Source organism: Gadus macrocephalus, chromosome 6, assembly GCF_031168955.1.
Source record: "Gadus macrocephalus chromosome 6, ASM3116895v1".
Lineage (NCBI taxonomy): Eukaryota > Metazoa > Chordata > Actinopteri > Gadiformes > Gadidae > Gadus > Gadus macrocephalus.
In genome coordinates this window covers 15,387,820-15,404,668 of record NC_082387.1, presented here as the reverse complement: position 1 = coordinate 15,404,668, position 16,849 = coordinate 15,387,820, and the positions used below count along the sequence as shown (strand labels likewise).

At 39.5% G+C, this 16,849-nt stretch overlaps 4 protein-coding genes across 9 annotated transcripts in view; 1 reads left to right on the top strand and 3 right to left on the bottom strand.

Moving 5' to 3' along the window:
- Positions 1 to 247: 247 nt before the first annotated feature.
- On the bottom strand, positions 248 to 4,263 carry polb (polymerase (DNA directed), beta). The gene is made up of 14 exons (XM_060054407.1): positions 4,057 to 4,263; positions 3,677 to 3,734; positions 3,489 to 3,555; positions 2,933 to 3,007; positions 2,776 to 2,834; positions 2,591 to 2,640; positions 2,362 to 2,413; positions 2,193 to 2,247; positions 2,022 to 2,094; positions 1,849 to 1,919; positions 1,647 to 1,733; positions 1,465 to 1,547; positions 1,241 to 1,380; positions 248 to 1,149 (listed from the first exon to the last, which is right to left on the bottom strand). The coding sequence occupies exons 1-14, from the start codon at positions 4,115 to 4,117 to the stop codon at positions 1,055 to 1,057; spliced, it is 1,026 nt and encodes a 341-aa protein (XP_059910390.1). The 5' UTR covers positions 4,118 to 4,263; the 3' UTR covers positions 248 to 1,054.
- Positions 4,264 to 4,426: 163 nt separating this feature from the next.
- On the bottom strand, positions 4,427 to 8,447 carry enkd1 (enkurin domain containing 1). 2 transcript variants are annotated; one of them, XM_060054405.1, is made up of 8 exons: positions 8,086 to 8,447; positions 7,787 to 7,885; positions 7,460 to 7,687; positions 7,003 to 7,175; positions 6,756 to 6,911; positions 6,501 to 6,643; positions 6,252 to 6,388; positions 4,427 to 5,938 (listed from the first exon to the last, which is right to left on the bottom strand). In XM_060054405.1, the coding sequence occupies exons 1-8, from the start codon at positions 8,150 to 8,152 to the stop codon at positions 5,778 to 5,780; spliced, it is 1,164 nt and encodes a 387-aa protein (XP_059910388.1). In that variant the 5' UTR covers positions 8,153 to 8,447; the 3' UTR covers positions 4,427 to 5,777. The 2 variants fall into 2 exon arrangements, with proteins under 2 accessions (XP_059910388.1, XP_059910389.1); XM_060054406.1 differs by having other exon boundaries at positions 7,787 to 7,878.
- Positions 8,448 to 8,760: 313 nt separating this feature from the next.
- On the top strand, positions 8,761 to 15,719 carry vdac3 (voltage-dependent anion channel 3). Of its 2 annotated transcripts, XM_060054408.1 has the most exons (10): positions 8,761 to 8,901; positions 11,019 to 11,129; positions 12,080 to 12,151; positions 12,364 to 12,413; positions 13,313 to 13,465; positions 13,727 to 13,779; positions 13,897 to 14,124; positions 14,319 to 14,469; positions 14,629 to 14,686; positions 14,813 to 15,719. In XM_060054408.1, exons 2-10 carry the CDS (start codon positions 11,027 to 11,029, stop codon positions 14,902 to 14,904), a joined length of 960 nt encoding a protein of 319 aa, XP_059910391.1. In that variant the 5' UTR covers positions 8,761 to 8,901; positions 11,019 to 11,026; the 3' UTR covers positions 14,905 to 15,719. The 2 variants fall into 2 exon arrangements, with proteins under 2 accessions (XP_059910391.1, XP_059910392.1); XM_060054409.1 differs by lacking the exon at positions 11,019 to 11,129.
- Positions 15,720 to 15,893: 174 nt separating this feature from the next.
- Positions 15,894 to 16,849, bottom strand: part of ikbkb (inhibitor of nuclear factor kappa B kinase subunit beta) — a 15,662-nt gene continuing 14,706 nt past the window's right edge. For all 4 annotated transcript variants that reach the window (XM_060054402.1, XM_060054403.1, XM_060054401.1 and 1 more), the window contains exon 22: positions 15,894 to 16,797. In XM_060054402.1, coding sequence (XP_059910385.1) covers positions 16,738 to 16,797 — 60 coding nt within the window. In that variant the 3' untranslated portion in view covers positions 15,894 to 16,737. The remainder of the gene's footprint in view (positions 16,798 to 16,849) is intronic.

Sequence of the window (16,849 nt, the reverse complement as noted above, 5' to 3'; positions counted from 1 at the left end):
TTTGTGTCTGCATTCTATTTCAACCCACAATGCTTAGCGGTTACTGTCACGTTGCCCGGGGAACCGATGTAAATAACACAAGTTAAACTAGCTGCCCGTTCGAACTATTATTTATTAAAATACTCATAAAATAACCATACCTTGTTTATAATATTACCGATTAATTCAGCTGGGCTGTTTTGTTATTTTATTTTCAACAGGTGTCATTAAATCGATCCTGCTGCTCATAATGAATATGCAGGCCATGTTGTTTTAGACTTGAGTTTTATTTGAGTCAGAAGAGTTTATCATCTTTCGGTTGCAATATCTGAACAATTTACCAGTTTGGTCCCTGATAAATGCTACCAGAAGAAATTAAACACATTTATACAACAGCTTAATAGATGATAGTCAACCTATTAAAATAGACCTGGAACTGTTTCAATTCATACACCAAAAAATGTTTTGCCAAAGTACCATCATATATATATGTGTCAAACGGTTTACGTTCTTCAAATAGTTGAGCGTATCCACTGAAATAAAACAAGCATGGACTTTTTTTACAATGCAATGGTATTGTTAATGGAATCAACTTCATAACCTGTTCACACAACTAGATTAAACAAATTGGGTTACTGGCAAATTGGCCAGTACCCCGGGTTGAAGGAAAATTAGACAAAAAACAATTGCAGTTTGATGAGTCCATAATGTACTAGGGGCACTAGATATAGAAACAAAGTAGGGAACAAAAGTAGACATGATTTTCAAACTTCATACATATTCAGGGTTCCTAGTCTATGTAACAACCATGTAGTTAACCCCCTCCAAAAGAGATTTCTTTATAAATACTAAATAAGAGATTCTATTCATGATTGTGAGCCTAGTAAACAGTTACTTTCCAATTTCAATAGTTTCCTGATTTAAAAAAATCCACTGATACACAAAACATGCAAAAGGAAACTCAAAAGACAATTAAAACCCACATTCCCATCTATATAAAGAAAATGTATCAAACTCGCTTAGCACCTTTGTGGAAGGTAAATGGTTGTAATACAAATATATATTGGCTTTCGCTTCACTGGCTGCGCTCCTTTGGCTCTCTGTATTTGTACTGGATGTACTCAAAGATATCCCTCTCACTATCCACCATCAGAGGCTCACCCGCCATTCCTACAGACAGAAGATTCATTCGGTCATTCATTATTTATTCCATTTAACACATATTGGTCTTCATTTCTACAAATGGTTGTTTGCAACTCACCAGTGACACCGAGTGGTCTGATAGTGTACTCATTGAGAGTGAAGCCCTTCTCCAATGCATGAGTTCTCATGGTCTTGTTGAAGATGTCGCTCCCAGTGAAATAGAGAACACCGCAATAGTACTGATCCTTAGGAATTAACCTGAGAAGAGATGCCCAAGTTAGTACAATTATGCAGCATTTCCAATCTTTAGAATAAAAAGACAAATAATTGACATGTGATCACCTAATGTCAATTCGTCTGTGGAGGAACGCTTCCTCCTCCTCCTCCTCCTCATCAGCAGCACTCTTCTGCAACTGGCAGACACCCTGGGAAAAACCAGAAGTATTGACTTCATTTTTGGTACCATCGGCAATAGCACATGTTCTACACAATGCAGATTACGGTAGGTACATTATTAACCACACCATGTATTTGGTGTCTCCTTTGGAAAGGGTGTCCGTTATGAATCCAATGGACTCAAAATGTTCCACAACTGCATGCAGGAGCTTTGGCTGTTTGGGAAGAAAAAAATGCAATCAAATAATATGTTAAGGGAGAAAGACAGAAAATACAAATATGATATTAGCACCCCTTAATGCAGACCTTTATGAAATCACATTGACTCACCTGCTTCTCAGACTCAGCGGTGTAGTTTGGATGGGTCAGCAGGATATCAATATCACCACTTGAGGGTGCACCTGATAATGTTTAACATATTGCAACAAAGATGAGGCATTTTATTTGTATTTGCAAATTAACAGAAACAGACAGGTAATATATTCACTAAACAATCATGTTACCTCTTCGGTAGCTTCCACAGATGGTTCCAATGTATTCTGTGCCTACAGTCTTCAGTTCGGCTTGAATCAAAGTCTAAACAAATGCGAACATGAGTCAAAAATAATCTTTTATTAACGAGGGGGGGGAGAGAGGATACATATACTGTGTATACAGTTTTAGTGTATACTCACTTCCATTTTCTCCATCTCTTCCCGTGGAATCCTCTTTTCAAACTCCTCAAAGTACCTAAGAGAAATCACAGTATTTTTTGTGTTCTCAGTCCACAAATATGTTTTAGAGCACATCTTGATTCATTCCTCAAAGCTAAAATTTAGAAAATAGGATTTGTTTTGCACTTACTTGAGGCCGATCTGCTGGTGATGGTTCAATTTGCTTTCAATATTTTTCAAATCTAAAGAAAAGTCACAGAAGGATGAATATGTACCTTTACATCTACATTGGCACAACTTTCTCCATCAAAATACGCTAAGTTTACTGAAGTAGTCCTTGGTCAAATCCTCCAATTTCTAACAATCTGAGATATTCCTAGTGGCTATCACTGAATAAGCAGACCACAGTGAAATGTTACCTTCAAGTGTCTTCACTCCGTCCTCAAAGAACTTCCTGGCAGCAGCAGGCCTTGGAAGAGAGAAACATTTGAATGATTAAGGATTACAAATAAAGACCCTATAGCTCTGCTACTACTAGTGCATTGTGCTTAGGCGAATTGCATGATTCAATCTGTTTTTTGCGGTGATATACACTTGGACATACCCAATTCCAGTAACTCTTGTGAGGAAATTGATGGATGAGCTCGTGTCGTCATTCCGTATCTAAAAAGATGGACAATTCGGGTAAGACTTCAGTTTTTAATGTTAGTGGAAATAAATAGGTTGATCATAAATATCTTAATCAAATTATGAAAATTAACCTTGTCCAATTTCCTTAATGTGCCCGTTTGCAGAAACTCATCAATCTTTTCCGCAATTTTTTGTCCCACACCTTCCTGTTGTAGGTTGGGAAAGAACACTTTATATACATGTGCAATATTTATGCAAGATAGCGTCCATATTCTTGATTTTAGCTGCCGTGTACTGTAACCAGCATAATGAGAGTAAATTGAGACAATTGCTTTATCAACTGAGTTGTGAAAGCCTTTAAAATACAAATTTTATATAAAAGATATGTGTAGCCAATGGGTATTTGCTCAATTGTTACCATCACTATAATGAGCTATTGTTGTATTTGAATGGAAGGAAATGCTTATGCTTAAGTGAAATCATAAGTAAGCCCGATATATACAACCGATTCCTAATGCATATTATCCATTCCAAAAGAGAACCAAGCTATGTTTCACCAAGCTGTGTACAATGTAAATAGTGGACCAGCGTGATGATAGTTCAATGTACATTTGGAAACCTCTCCATGCACCAACGTCAGTGTTTATGAATGTTTACATAAACTTGACATTGGTGAAGCGTACATACCAATTTCTTCGCTTCTGTACCACTTTTGATCTTCTCTGGGTACTTCGAAATAGTCGATGCTGCCTTCCTAATAAAAGCATACCAAATATATTGAATAAATGAAAACATTAGGAAGCAAATGGTTTGTATAGTTGTACTGTACATGTATAGTCAGGAACGATTTGTAGTGGTATTCATTAACATCTTACCGGTAGGCATTATACTTGTGTATCGCTCTGTTTACATTTTTCTCATAATTTGCCAGTTCTGGAATCAAAATACAAACAGATAATTTAGCAAATAAACATTTAGCCATTTGCAATTTGAGAATGCAATATTCTGTCTTCTGGTTGAAATGGCACGTCAGCTAACGTTAAAAAACAGTCGATGTAAAAGGACAGGCAGCCTACATGCATTGCACAATCATGACCTCCCTCAACAGCAAAGGAAATGTGCTACTACTTATTATGCAGCGTATATTCAAACTAAATCAAGTATATACAGCATAAATCCTAAACCGTACCAAACCAAATAAATTGAGATTGACTATTGTTAGATTAGCCCAACTACCCGAATACCCTTCACGTACCGACAAGAAAGTCTGTTATTCCTTCATTGGGCGATTCCTGGGGTGCTTTCCTCTTACTCATCGTCGGTTCTTTGTTCAATGAAATGTAATTTAATAATTTATGTTGTTCAAGGGTTGGATGTGATGAAGAAGTAGACGACTGCTGTGTTCTTGGTTGCTAACACATTAGCCTGTTTGAGACAAAACAATGAAAGGGCGACGATTGGTGGAAGGACTTTCGCCTACGTAAGACGTAATACGTACATCACTTACGTCAATAACGTTTTCTTCAAATATTCAATACAATGTAACATTTATTTAATTTGGCTGTCTGATAACAAGAAGCTTCCTATAAAAAATAAACATGTGTAGTTGTGTCCAAAACCAAAAATTATTACAAAGATTCTCATTTATTCAGGGAAAGTTAAACAAATTCACCCGATTACAGTTCTTCTCGATAGTATACCAATGGAACTATATGCACACAATTCTGAAAACTTGACGCTCATGTATCAACTACAAGACTCCAGACTGCTAAACTCTCGTTTTCACATTTTTGCTAAACTCTAAGCACAAATCTCATCATTTAGCACACTTGGTTCACCTGGATCACACTGGCCTTCGAAACGCAACAACTAATTACCAATAAGTCGAACTCACTGCACCTGTTCAAACTCAACTGGCAAAACACTTCAATCATGTGTCAGAGCATTAAAGAGGACTCGGTGAGCTCTACTGTGTTGTAGATATGGTCCTTTGGCCTGATCAGGATTGGAGGTGAGATACATGATTTACATGTAGATCTGTTTCACCTCATTTACATTATTATTTATTTTTTTGCAGTCAGTTCAGCTGAACTTTTTACTGTATTACAGTAAAAAAAAAAAATTGATTTGTTACCTTTTTGCTCTTGTACTTTTTTCTGTACTGATGTACTGATTTCATCAGTACATCCTCAAAAGAGTAAACATTTCGAACTTCTTTTTTCATTTTACTTATCAGTGCAATTACAGTACTGTAATTTACCAAAATAGGTAACATTGGTGCATTGTGAGAACAATGTTACAGCATCAGTATGACTCTGGGAAGCTGGGATTGTGAGTTTAGCCCATTGGAGTTCATTGGATCAAATATGCATTATATCCTATTCTGATACAATTGTGTCATTGCAATATTGATATGATATATTCACAGTATGGTATTACAATATGGCAACAGTTTTTATACTATATAGCTACTACTATAGTATCAGAAAACATGTTTAAACAATTGAGAAAAACTGTAAGATCTGCAGTGTAATGCACTTATATTTGAAATCATAATCCAATAATACAATTTTAATTGAAAGCTCTATAATCCAAATGTATTTAGATTTACCATACATACAATTACTATCGATGGTGCATATCAACTCTTTATAATGCATCTCAACAATGAATAATTTCTTCCAATCTCATGTTGCTGGCAATGGCATGCTCCAAAGTGTTTTGGCAGCACTAGGTTTTCCAAACAACCTGTATAGACTGGGGACTTCCATAGCTAAATTAAATAAATGCTTAAGCATGTTATGAAAAACATACAAATAAACCAGACTTTCAAAAAGTGTATACTAATTATCTTAATTCAAAATAATTAAGAATAAAAAAGTAAGATGATGCAACTTCAATGGAACACTATGTACAACATAACTAAACCACTACAGTGATCCAACGCAGTACTAGTAGTGTTTCACGCAACCATTTCTATGAATCAGTTTTGACGAACACTTTGTCCCTTGAAAATATTTTTATCGCCTCTTCCATTTCAGACAGCCTGCGATCAAGCTGAGTGCGACGGGAACGTATACTCAGACTATCTGCCCGGACCGGGAGAGACAGCAGCTCCTTCACCAGGGTCTTGTGGCCTGAGGAGAAATATAGATAGATAGGTCAGAGCGGCCTGATAAGCCTCATTCTTGTTGTTTTCAATGTTCCCCTTCCTTCATATAGAAAAGCAGAATGGGATGTCTAATGATATTTCTGGCTCCTGTACATATACACCACTCTAGCAGTGCTTAGTTTGATTGTTTAGTTCAGGTTAGTTTAAATGATAAAGGGTTATTTGTCCTTGTAACAATGTAGGGAAATAGTGGCAAATAAATCTCATAGTTATAGTTAAAGAAAGTTACAATAATAACACTTGGAGTAACTCCAGAGTAGATCTACATCCAAACATACTCTCTTTGAGCGATTGCAGTGTATCCCGTCTCTCCCCCTCAGTCATTAACGTGTGCCCAGGAGGGATGGTCGAGTCCGGCGCAATCTTCTTCTTCTCTTCCTTCTCTTTACGCCACTGTTCCTTCCTCTTCTCCAGACTTAACGCATCCGTGTTAGGTAAACAAAAACAAAGCAGAAGCCAAAAATGAAGCCAATGTATCTGGTTTGGTTTTTTATCAAATATGTTAAATGGAGCTGAACCATACTCACTACTGAGGCACCTGGCCCTTCACGGCACTTGGGACCGGCTTGTCTTTGAGGTTAGTCAAAGACTGGGATCGACGGAGAACCACCTTCCCTGCAGCTCTTGCATTGTGTCTGATGAAGTCCACGCTCTTTCCCTGGATTTCTAACTGTAAATACGTGGTTAAAAGTCAAAGCTATGCACGTTAGGATGCTAATCTACGTGTCTGTTTTGTGTGAATGATCCAAGAGCCCTTAAGATAATTTTTCTGTTTTTTTTACTGGTTGGTTCTCGTCGCCTGCATTGTTGCGGGGATCTGGATGTCGCAGAGCAGAAACTGAGGTGCGGCGATGTATACCGACAGGTCCAGCGGATGCACAGCTAGAATGCCCCCTCAGAAATGTCTGACACTGTGGCTTCGGATGGGAGCCAGATTCCTGCATACAAAAGAGTTGAGTTGATTAGAAGAAAAAACGCATGGTTCATTCATTTTAAACTAAATCCAAAAGTCCATACAGATGACCATACTTGTAGCTCGGCCATCACCCTGGATGGGATGTTCTGGTATTTGGCGGAGCTCCAGAGTGCTTTCACTGGGACAGGCTGTGAATTCACTCGGACAGCCTCCTGTTCTTTGCAGCGCCTCTGGATCTCCCTCAGACGCTTTATGTTCTCTTTTCCATAATCACGCATAAACTGTTCTGAGGGCAGGGGCACCAAGTAGAGGTCAAAATTACTGTGGAAAATACAACTTTAATACTTTTAATTGTGCAGAAACAGGAGTGAAAATAATTGTGTAAAAATGTAACCATTATTGATGTGTTAAAGATGCATTGAATTTTTAAACAATTATTTGAACAAGCTTTGTGAGCCCACACCAGAAAGCAGCATGCAGTGGCGGATGGATACTGGTCCCTGTGCCATTATTACTTAATGTCGTATCTTTTTACGGATATAATCAAAGAAACAAATACGATCGTCATACTTTGTTTAGGAGTGCTTGGGCTGAAGGAAACACCCTCCAATTTAAGTAGTGCTCCCACTACACCCCTCTGTCCACGCTCCAGGATGTGGGTGGCATTGCGACCAATTCGCGGAGGACGTGGTGGGTCACGACAACTGTAGCACTCAGGGTGGAGCCCTGGGTCTGGGGCCAGCGGCCCTGACAGCAGCGCTAAAGTCCCATCAGAATGTCCTTCTAACCGCCCCCGGGCTGAAAAGTGCTACAAATATTTAATTTTATATTCATGCAGTGACATATTTGTTTGGATGTTTGTGTCGCCATTTGTTCTTATCTTATAGGGTATCTTACCAGAAGCAGGTCGTTTGTAGTAGTCGGGGAAAAGCGATGGGTCTGGTGGGATTGGCCCATATATCTTCGACGGTCCTTCGCACGTCATAAAACTAAGAGCTTGGCAATGTTAGTGGTTAAATATAGCTTAGGGCATTGATGGGTTGGTGTATTTTGTTTATAGCTTATTATATAACGCAATCGCCTGGGCCTCTATCTTGCAACGAATGCTCGTATCTTGTATCTTATCTTCAGCGTTTAACGTTTAAATAGTCGCGAACACGTGTGTTTAAAGAAACGAATAACGTTAAGGGTGTTACCTTTATTAGCTTTAGACGATCCAACCCGTGGAGTTTGACGACGCTGTGGCATCAACAACACCTGCATGATTTGTCACCATGGAAACGGCTGAGCTGCCCACAGAGGTAGATCATACAGAATGTGACTGGGAGCTAAACCTATGAGCTCAAGGGTGCTAATCACATAAACGCACAATATTCTCTGAAACAGGCTTAACTCAAATAGGGATGTTCAAGGCAACAATATACATATTTAATGTAGTAATATAATTACTACATTACTCAACAATTCAACATTTGAATTGCTCTAGGAGTTATATTCTAATGTAGTAATCCTGCTACAATAGTAGCGCTACACTGTAGCGCTATGCTATCGGATAATCCTCTGGTGGTGGGTAATGGGTATTGAAATTAGAGTGTACTACTACTAGATAATTGCCTGAATAAAATATAAAAAATAATAACCAATAATAATTTATATTTTCAGGATTCATCATACAATTATTATATTAATATACCAAAAGGGTAAGAAAATAAATGTGGGCTGTGTTTAGGCCTATCATGTATCAAATAGGTCGTTTAACAGCTTACTTTTTTGAATAACTTTTTGATTGGATTATTTTAATAATTCTTTCAATTCATTCTTCAAAAGATTTATGTATGGCTAACTTTCAATCCACCGTTATTCTTTGAAAGGTTGTATGACAAGCTACCGCTTTACGACCCCGCCCCTAGGAGCCATTGGTTGCGCATGCCCAGTCTGAGTCAATTTCTCCTTCGCTGTGCCCTGTAGCGGGATACTTCATATTGTTAAAGAGCGATTCGCCTCAAAAAAAGGTACGGTATGTTTTCTAGTATAATGTCTATATACTGTAAGAGGGTAGTAATTTGTTTACTGTCTACTTAAGTAATATCATTCTTGTCATGGAGATAACGTTAAGTGTGCGAAGAAAAAGTAAGCTGCATGTGAGTGTCATGGGCTACATTGCAAAGTCAGGCTCGTCGCGTATTTTACACTTTAGTGTTAGAGTTGTGTTAGTTAAAGGAATACAAATACTATTTAAACTATTGCAAATAGGTATGGTGGATAGCAAGTTCTAGATAGGGTATTGTCTGGATTATTCTATGATATAATTTACAGTCAAGAGGACTGCGTAATCACCAGATAGATTTATTTGGAAAAGGGTGCTGCCTACATACTTGGGGTGGAGGCAACGTTAGAAACTTTCAAAATATCACTGTTAATTATGAATTTAAGAGGAAATACCAAAACGATAAGAATTATACAATCTACATTTGAATAGGCTGAAAAGCATTCCCATATGCGCATCAATAGGGCCCATTCCATTGGTTTAGGTTGTTATCTGAACGTTTATTTTGCAGCTCGAAGTCCATAGTTCGACCTCCTATATAGACTATTGTGGCTACCCTGATGCCATCCTCGTTGTATTTTAGATAATATTTGTCATTGGATCTTAATGATAATCAAACTTGGTCTGCATTGACGATTATATACAATACATAAATAAATGTGAATAGGATTAAACATCAAGCTATACAAAATTCAGAAATAATTTCTTGATTTTTTTTCAGTCTAGAATAAAAATGTAATATTACAAATAGTCATTAAACAAACTATTGTGACCCTCCATATTTTTGGGTGGTGGGAGGTAGGCCTCAATAGGCTCTACCCTGTTCATTCAGTCCATGCATTCTCTTGCTGTAATCTGACTAGTTTTGACCTTCTGTAACATTTCGCCTATATATCCACCTTACAAGTTTCCCCCTCTAGTGCAATGGTGTGTTTGTGTACACATACGGTCATACACATTTGCCAAAGATTATATAGTATGTTATAAGTTATTGCAATTTTAATACATTTTCTAATAACTGGATGACCCACTTGGTGTTTTTAATGACTCTGTTGTTGCTGCACGATATTTGTCAGGTGTTGCAGAACCGGTGATAGAAGACAGGCATTTTGAATTGGATGGCATTTGAAACAATTTCTGAGTTTGTCTTCTATTGTATCTGTTAAAATTCTCAGGTATTTTCAGTACACAATTGAATTATCCAAATGGGGGAAAAGAGCCACCATTTTGACCACTATTGGTCACAAGGGAGAACATATCATGTTCACCTGTTCTAAAAATAGCTAAAGGGTGCTGGTGGACTACAGTAAGACTGGAAGTGATTAGGAACCAGACGGGTGAAAGTGTTGAGCAATGTTATAGTAGAGAAAGGTTATTAAGAAATAAAGATTGAGATAACTATGAAAGACATTACAGGGAGGACAAGGTCAGCACAATGTCTACTCAGATCTAGCTAGCCGTCTCTCCTGGGGGGACCTCTGTTGAAGCACAGAGGTCACACCGGGACCACATTACAGAACATGATTTAAGAGGGGGGGGGGGGGGGGGATCCATCCAGTCGGTGTAAGACTCAGGACAGTAGGAGTCAAGCTATAGACCTTTGAAAAAACAAAAGTGTAAAGGCAGATAATATTGTGTGAACATGTTGCACTTCATACGGTCCTTCATACGCTCCCTCCAACGGTCCATAAGGTTGGAGGGAGAATAAGCGACACAGTATATTGATTTAAACTACAAATCAAAGTTGGTATATATTACACAAAATTTTATAAGTGATACTGATGCTACTGATACTGTACAAAAAACAAAGGCAACACAAGGGCCATATACAGTGCAAGGTATGTGCACATCTAGTGCAAAAAGTGCATGAACCAACCGATGGGCCATTGTTATATTGTGTGTGTTGCAAGAGTCCACCAGAGCCCAGCTACGTAGATAAGAGGTCAGTCGCGCCGAGAGCAAAGGACCTCTTTAGGAGGATACGGTTCTGAGTCCTCCTCAACGTACATATGTACATGTAACACGTTGTGATAATGGCTCACGAATGCTTTCTCCATGCCTTCCATTGTCCCTCCTGTAAAGAGAGAGTCATGGCCGAGAAAAGTCTGCCTGAGCAAATGAAGGGAACATGCAAGAAGGAGGTGGTGAGCAAAAGCCCCTGCGGAACATGCTGCCACCGCCCGTCTGCTCCTGGTGAGTGGCAGGGCGGGGGGGGAGAGCCCTGAGACCAGTCATCAGGGTCCTCGGGTCATGCCTTCTCTTCATTGACTCGGCCATAGTAACTCCCATTCATAATGGATGAGGATTTGGACAGAAGAGAGCTCTGGGATAACCGCCTGCGGCTCCGTGGGAAAGAAAACCCACCACTTTAGAGTTAAGGTTGGCGGAGGTTGTTGGGGACTATCAGTGATTGTGGGGCATGAAGGATAAAGGGATAAAGACTGTATGCCTGCAAAGTGACCTTCCAGAACATACACACACACGGACCTACACACACACGGACATACACACGGACGAGGACCCTGATGACCGTATAAAGCTTAGTGTGCAGTGCTATGCAGAAGAAATTTGCTGACTTAACCAAACCTGCTTCTGCTTGTGTTGCTATTGCAGTAAGGCCTGCACAGCTGTCTCTTCATTTTATGTAGTGATGCTAGCATACAGTATTAACTTTTGGCCCACTGTATAACAGCGTTTTCCTTAGAGAATCTATTTGATTAAGTGGACCACTTTGGTTCCATTGCTAATGGACTTAGGCCAGGCAATGCCTTGCTTTATTGGATTATGTTGGGGGAAGGGGTGAAATGTTGTTGATACATGTTCCGATCAGAGTGATGGCCCTCCAGCACCGGCATAACACATCTATGGATTTTTGGATTAATTTATTGATTGATTTATATGTTGACCTGGAACATTAATGGACACTCTGGAAACAGTGCTTTGTGTGCAAGCCGATAGCTTAGATGCTGCTATGATTCATTTATTATTTACTATTAGTTTATTGTCTTTTTGGTTTCTGCTTTCTAGACTTGAGTGTACAGAACTGTAATGCTTTGTCATGTGTGTGTGTGTATGAATGGAAACATGTTTACGGGTGTTTTTATTAGTTGCTCTATAAATAGGACTTTTCCTTGTCTCCACAGGCACAATGGCTGTTCCTCCTTCATACTCAGACCTTGGGAAATCTGCCAAAGATATCTTCAGCAAGGGCTATGGTAAAAAAGTCAATAATTAATTTATTTGAATCATGCAAAGGCTCCTAGTTTTCATTATTGACATGGAAAGTTTTCCAATTATTTTTTTTGTGATTGGTACGTACATGCAATAAGGAAATCTATAGTGGACTTACAGTATCTAGGTCCAATATTCAGCTGCTTCTTCATCCTAGCCCTACTTTTTAAAAAGACAATTACATTTCTTCTTTCAGGCTTTGGCGTTGTTAAACTAGACCTGAAGACCAAGTCTCAAAGCGGAGTTGTAAGTCTTGTTTTTCTCTTCCTCTGAACAGGAGTGTGATTCAAGTGACTCACTGTTTGCTAGCATGCCAAGGTTGTCTGATCCATATTCGTTCTGACAGTCCTAGGTTGGAGAAATAGCTCTGTTTGTAGAAACAACAGGCTTCCTTTCGTGCTAAGTGCCACACCCTAAAACTGCTATCCTTCCCTGTAAAGTGATTATTTTTCAAATGACTTTCCCATTGGTCCTGCAGGAATAGTTAGTAAATTAAACCTAAGTATGTATCTTACTTTCCTAACTTTGGTCTTTCTCCCTTTTTCTGCTACCTCTATGGATGGTTTCTTTCAGATGGTAAGAGTGTGTGCGTGGTTGTTAGTGTTCATATCCTCACTGCAGGGTGAACTGGTGATAGGGGTTGTGTGTCTATATGTGTATATGTGTGTGTGTGTGTGTGTGTGTGTGTCTGTGGCCTTTTCCGTTACAGCAATAGTTCCTATAGCTATCACGCGCTGATCTCCTGTTACAGACCCACCTGCTCTGATCCTTTGAGCACTGCCTCAGTCACACACCCTCCCATCCCCTCCCATCTACCTCTGCCATCTTCCTATTGAATGAGAAGAAGCCCCCATTAGGCTTCAGCTGTGTTTTTTATTTTTTTCAATGAAAAGAATAAGAACCAGTCAGTGAGAAGGATGGAACAGCAGAGGAGATGCGGAGATGTTTCTTCCCTCTCGTTCCTTCGTTTGCCTTTGCTCCACGCTTCTGATTTCCACAGCTGTGCTTTCCTTGTGTCAAGATAGCAATGTCACCCCCCCTATGTGGCTTCTTGTGTTCTCCTCGCATCGTAGGATTATCCTCATCACTATTGTTATTATCCATGTTATAATCCTCCATGTCCTGAATGACCTTCCCTCTGTCAGGAGTTTGCCACGTCCGGCTCCAACAACACGGACACAGGGAAGTCCGGGGGTCACCTGGAGACCAAGTACAAAGTGAAGGACTTGGGCCTCAGCTTCAACCAGAAGTGGAACACTGACAACACCCTGACCACGGAGATCACCATGGAGGACCAGGTGAGGCCAGAAGCACCTACCTTTTGGTCTGCTTTTTGCGGGGTTCCTCTGAAACACATTGCATTATCTTTTGCGTGTTAGCTTCTGTACCTAAACAAAGCTATTATTGCTTCCATTCCGCATCCGATTAGGCAGGCCTAGCCATGTTGAAAACATGGCATTTTCCATGAATTACTATCAACAGAAAGATATTGCCAAAGAGAGATCATTTTTATCTAATCGATATATTGTTAAACCGTTTGTTTGTGTCTGGGTTTGTAGCTGGCACTGGGCCTGAAGCTGGGCTTGGACACATCATTTGTGCCCAACACCGGGTAAGTATAAAATATAGCGTTCTTAAAATAAGAACACTATATAATAAAGATAATTATACAAACAAAAAAGGGAGATCTTCTGCCATCACATATGCCCCTTCCTTACCCGTCCTTCAGCAAGAAGAGTGCCAAGCTGAAGTCCAGCTACAAGCGGGAGCTGGTCAACGTGGGCTGCGACCTGGACTTCGACATGGCCGGCCCCACCGTCCATGGAGCCGCCGTGCTCGGCTACGAGGGCTGGCTGGCGGGCTACCAGATCGCCTTCGACACGTCAAAGTCCAAGCTGGCCAAGAACAACTTTGCCCTGGGCTACAAGGCCGGAGACTTCCAGCTCCACACCAACGTGTGAGTTTGAGAGGAGGCGAGGGAAAGGAGAGAGAAGGAGAGAGGAAGGGAGAGAGTTTCAGTGGGAAGGAATGTGAAAATGAAGATGAGGTTGAAGGACAACAAAAATATTGAAATGAAACCGGCAGGCACAGAAATGGGTATCAACATGTTAATAATATTGTATTTTGCTGGATGATTTGGGGGCTTTTCAGGAACGACGGGACAGAGTTCGGCGGGTCCATTTACCAGAAGGTGAACAGCAATCTTGAGATGGCAATCAACCTGTCCTGGACCGCTGGCAGCAACAACACACGCTTTGAGATTGGAGCCAAACAGCAGCTGGATAAGAACACCTTCCTCTCTGTAAGCACAGCCTCCATGATGCATCAATATGGATACGTAGTTTATGGATCCACAGGGCAACACATCCTTCTAAAATAAATTGCCTACCTTAGGTTTAAATCTCACCTAAAACATTGTGAAACATTCAAGGTTCTGATGATTGTATTCCCCTCCTCACAGACCAAAGTGAACAACGCCTGTATGGTTGGAGTAGGCTACACGCAAACCCTCAGACCAGGTGAGTCCAGGGCTCCTGCTGTGTCTTACCTTTCTAAACATGCTGTGGCCAAAATTCCGAAACGACACTGAATGCAAGAAATGGTTTGAGCATGACTGACCTCGGTCCTCCATTGCTTCTCTGCAGGAGTGAAACTCACCCTCTCAGGTCTGATTGATGGGAAGAACTTCAACAGTGGAGGGCACAAGGTCGGCGTGGGTTTCGAACTCGAAGCATAAGAGTCTTAAGAAGGCTGACGAAAAAAGCAAGAGAAAGATGCATTTTTTCAGAATATAAGCCAAGACCCTAAATGTAACGAAACCGAAGACTCCTCCCACGCACACACACACACACACAAACACACATATACACAATTATTTGCCTTAATACCACCTTAATATCAATCCAAGTTTTAAGAACGCAAGTGCTGAATTTGAAGTGAATCTTGCATGTATTTGATACATGAGCATTCTACGGCTCTGTGTGCATCCCTCCCATCTATCACACACAATCGATATGAAGCACCTGTATAATTGACTATCACCTCCCTTTGCCGAAATAGATTATGTATAAGATAAGAGAGTTTTGATTTGTATTACATAGGCAATAACGGCAGGTAAGGAATCTCTGAAGTTTGAAGTTGGTGCTTTTAGATCCAAAGGGGGGCTTGGTTACACTTCCAGAACAGCAGCAGGTTCACTTTAGAATAGTACTTAAACAGATGCGATGCAAGTTGGAGTAAACAGGACTGACAAAGAGAGACTGATTCCTTTAGGTTGACAGAACAGTTCAATATTTGGATTTAATGTTCAACCTTGTGAACATTTACAATGTATACCTACAGTTGCCTGAAAACCTCTGTTTCGGGTTAGTTACCAGGGATTGTTAACTTCTCTGTCATATACTTGTTGGGTCTATTCTTTTTAGTCCTGTAACTGTTCTCTTGCCCTGTAATCCTGTCTTCGCTGTTCTTTGAAAGAAAATCCCCAGTCAGGACCTCACCCTGATTTACTGAATTCATTTAATAAAGAATGTAAAATACCAACAGAATAAATGGTCATTTGTATGTATGGTAAAAATAATTTTCAATCATTCTTTTAACCGGTTCTATTAATTATTTCAACCTTTTTCTTTCACAAAAAATATATTTTCTGGCTCTTATCTCCACAAAATCTAGATATTTTTATGACAACACGTCACTTGGAATGAAGTGTTTACAACAACTAAGCCAAGTATAGCAATGTATCAAATTTATTTTGGGGTTACACTGAAACCCCTCAACAACATGATCTGTAAAACTATCTTAACGTCATTGTTATTTAAACATTGAAGCAGCTGCATAAACCAAACCAGAGCAGAGAATGGTTCTACTTTGTTATTTGTGTAGTTTGACTTGAGATTGAAGGTATACATCTGTGGAAAGGGTTGTTCAGCATTGCAACAGCATCATTTAGGCCTTAATAATTAAATCAAAATATACATGAGTGAATGACACCTGAGATTTTCTTAACATACATTTTGGTCTAAAGATAATGTAAATTAAGAAACAGTACAAAACAGTACAAATATTGAACATCTTAACAATGGCAAAGTTACAACAATATTTCCATACTGAAAAAAAAAAGGGGAAAATAATGACTTTTTTTAAAGACATTTTGATGAAACATAAATTTACCCACTTGTTTCCAAGTTATTCACATCTGTTTTGTGAAATATATATATATATATAAATATATATATATGTCTATATATCTAATAGTATAGATGGTTTGCACTGTCTCCAAATATTCATTATACATGTGCATTCTTTGTGTACCTTATTCTACATACATTAGTGAAGTGAAATGCACCAAGGCAATTACTTTGACTTTGACATATCGGGCAAAAAAAGTTTATTCTGTAAACGTCCGCATCCGTTTGGTCACTTGCAAATCTCACAGCCCGAACATCGTCTAGTAACAGACCAAGGATGATCATCGACTCTTATTTATCAAACCAGAACGTATTTCACCCACATCTCCACAGAGGGGCAGCAGAGTACCACATTACAAAAGAGTACAGTTACAAGACACTTAGGAGAGATCGCTGGAGAAATCTTGCCCGCCATTCATCCATGTCCACTCTCTCAGCATCTAGACGAAACACAGAATGCAAATAGTCAGACGTACGAAGTTCAAGCAACTC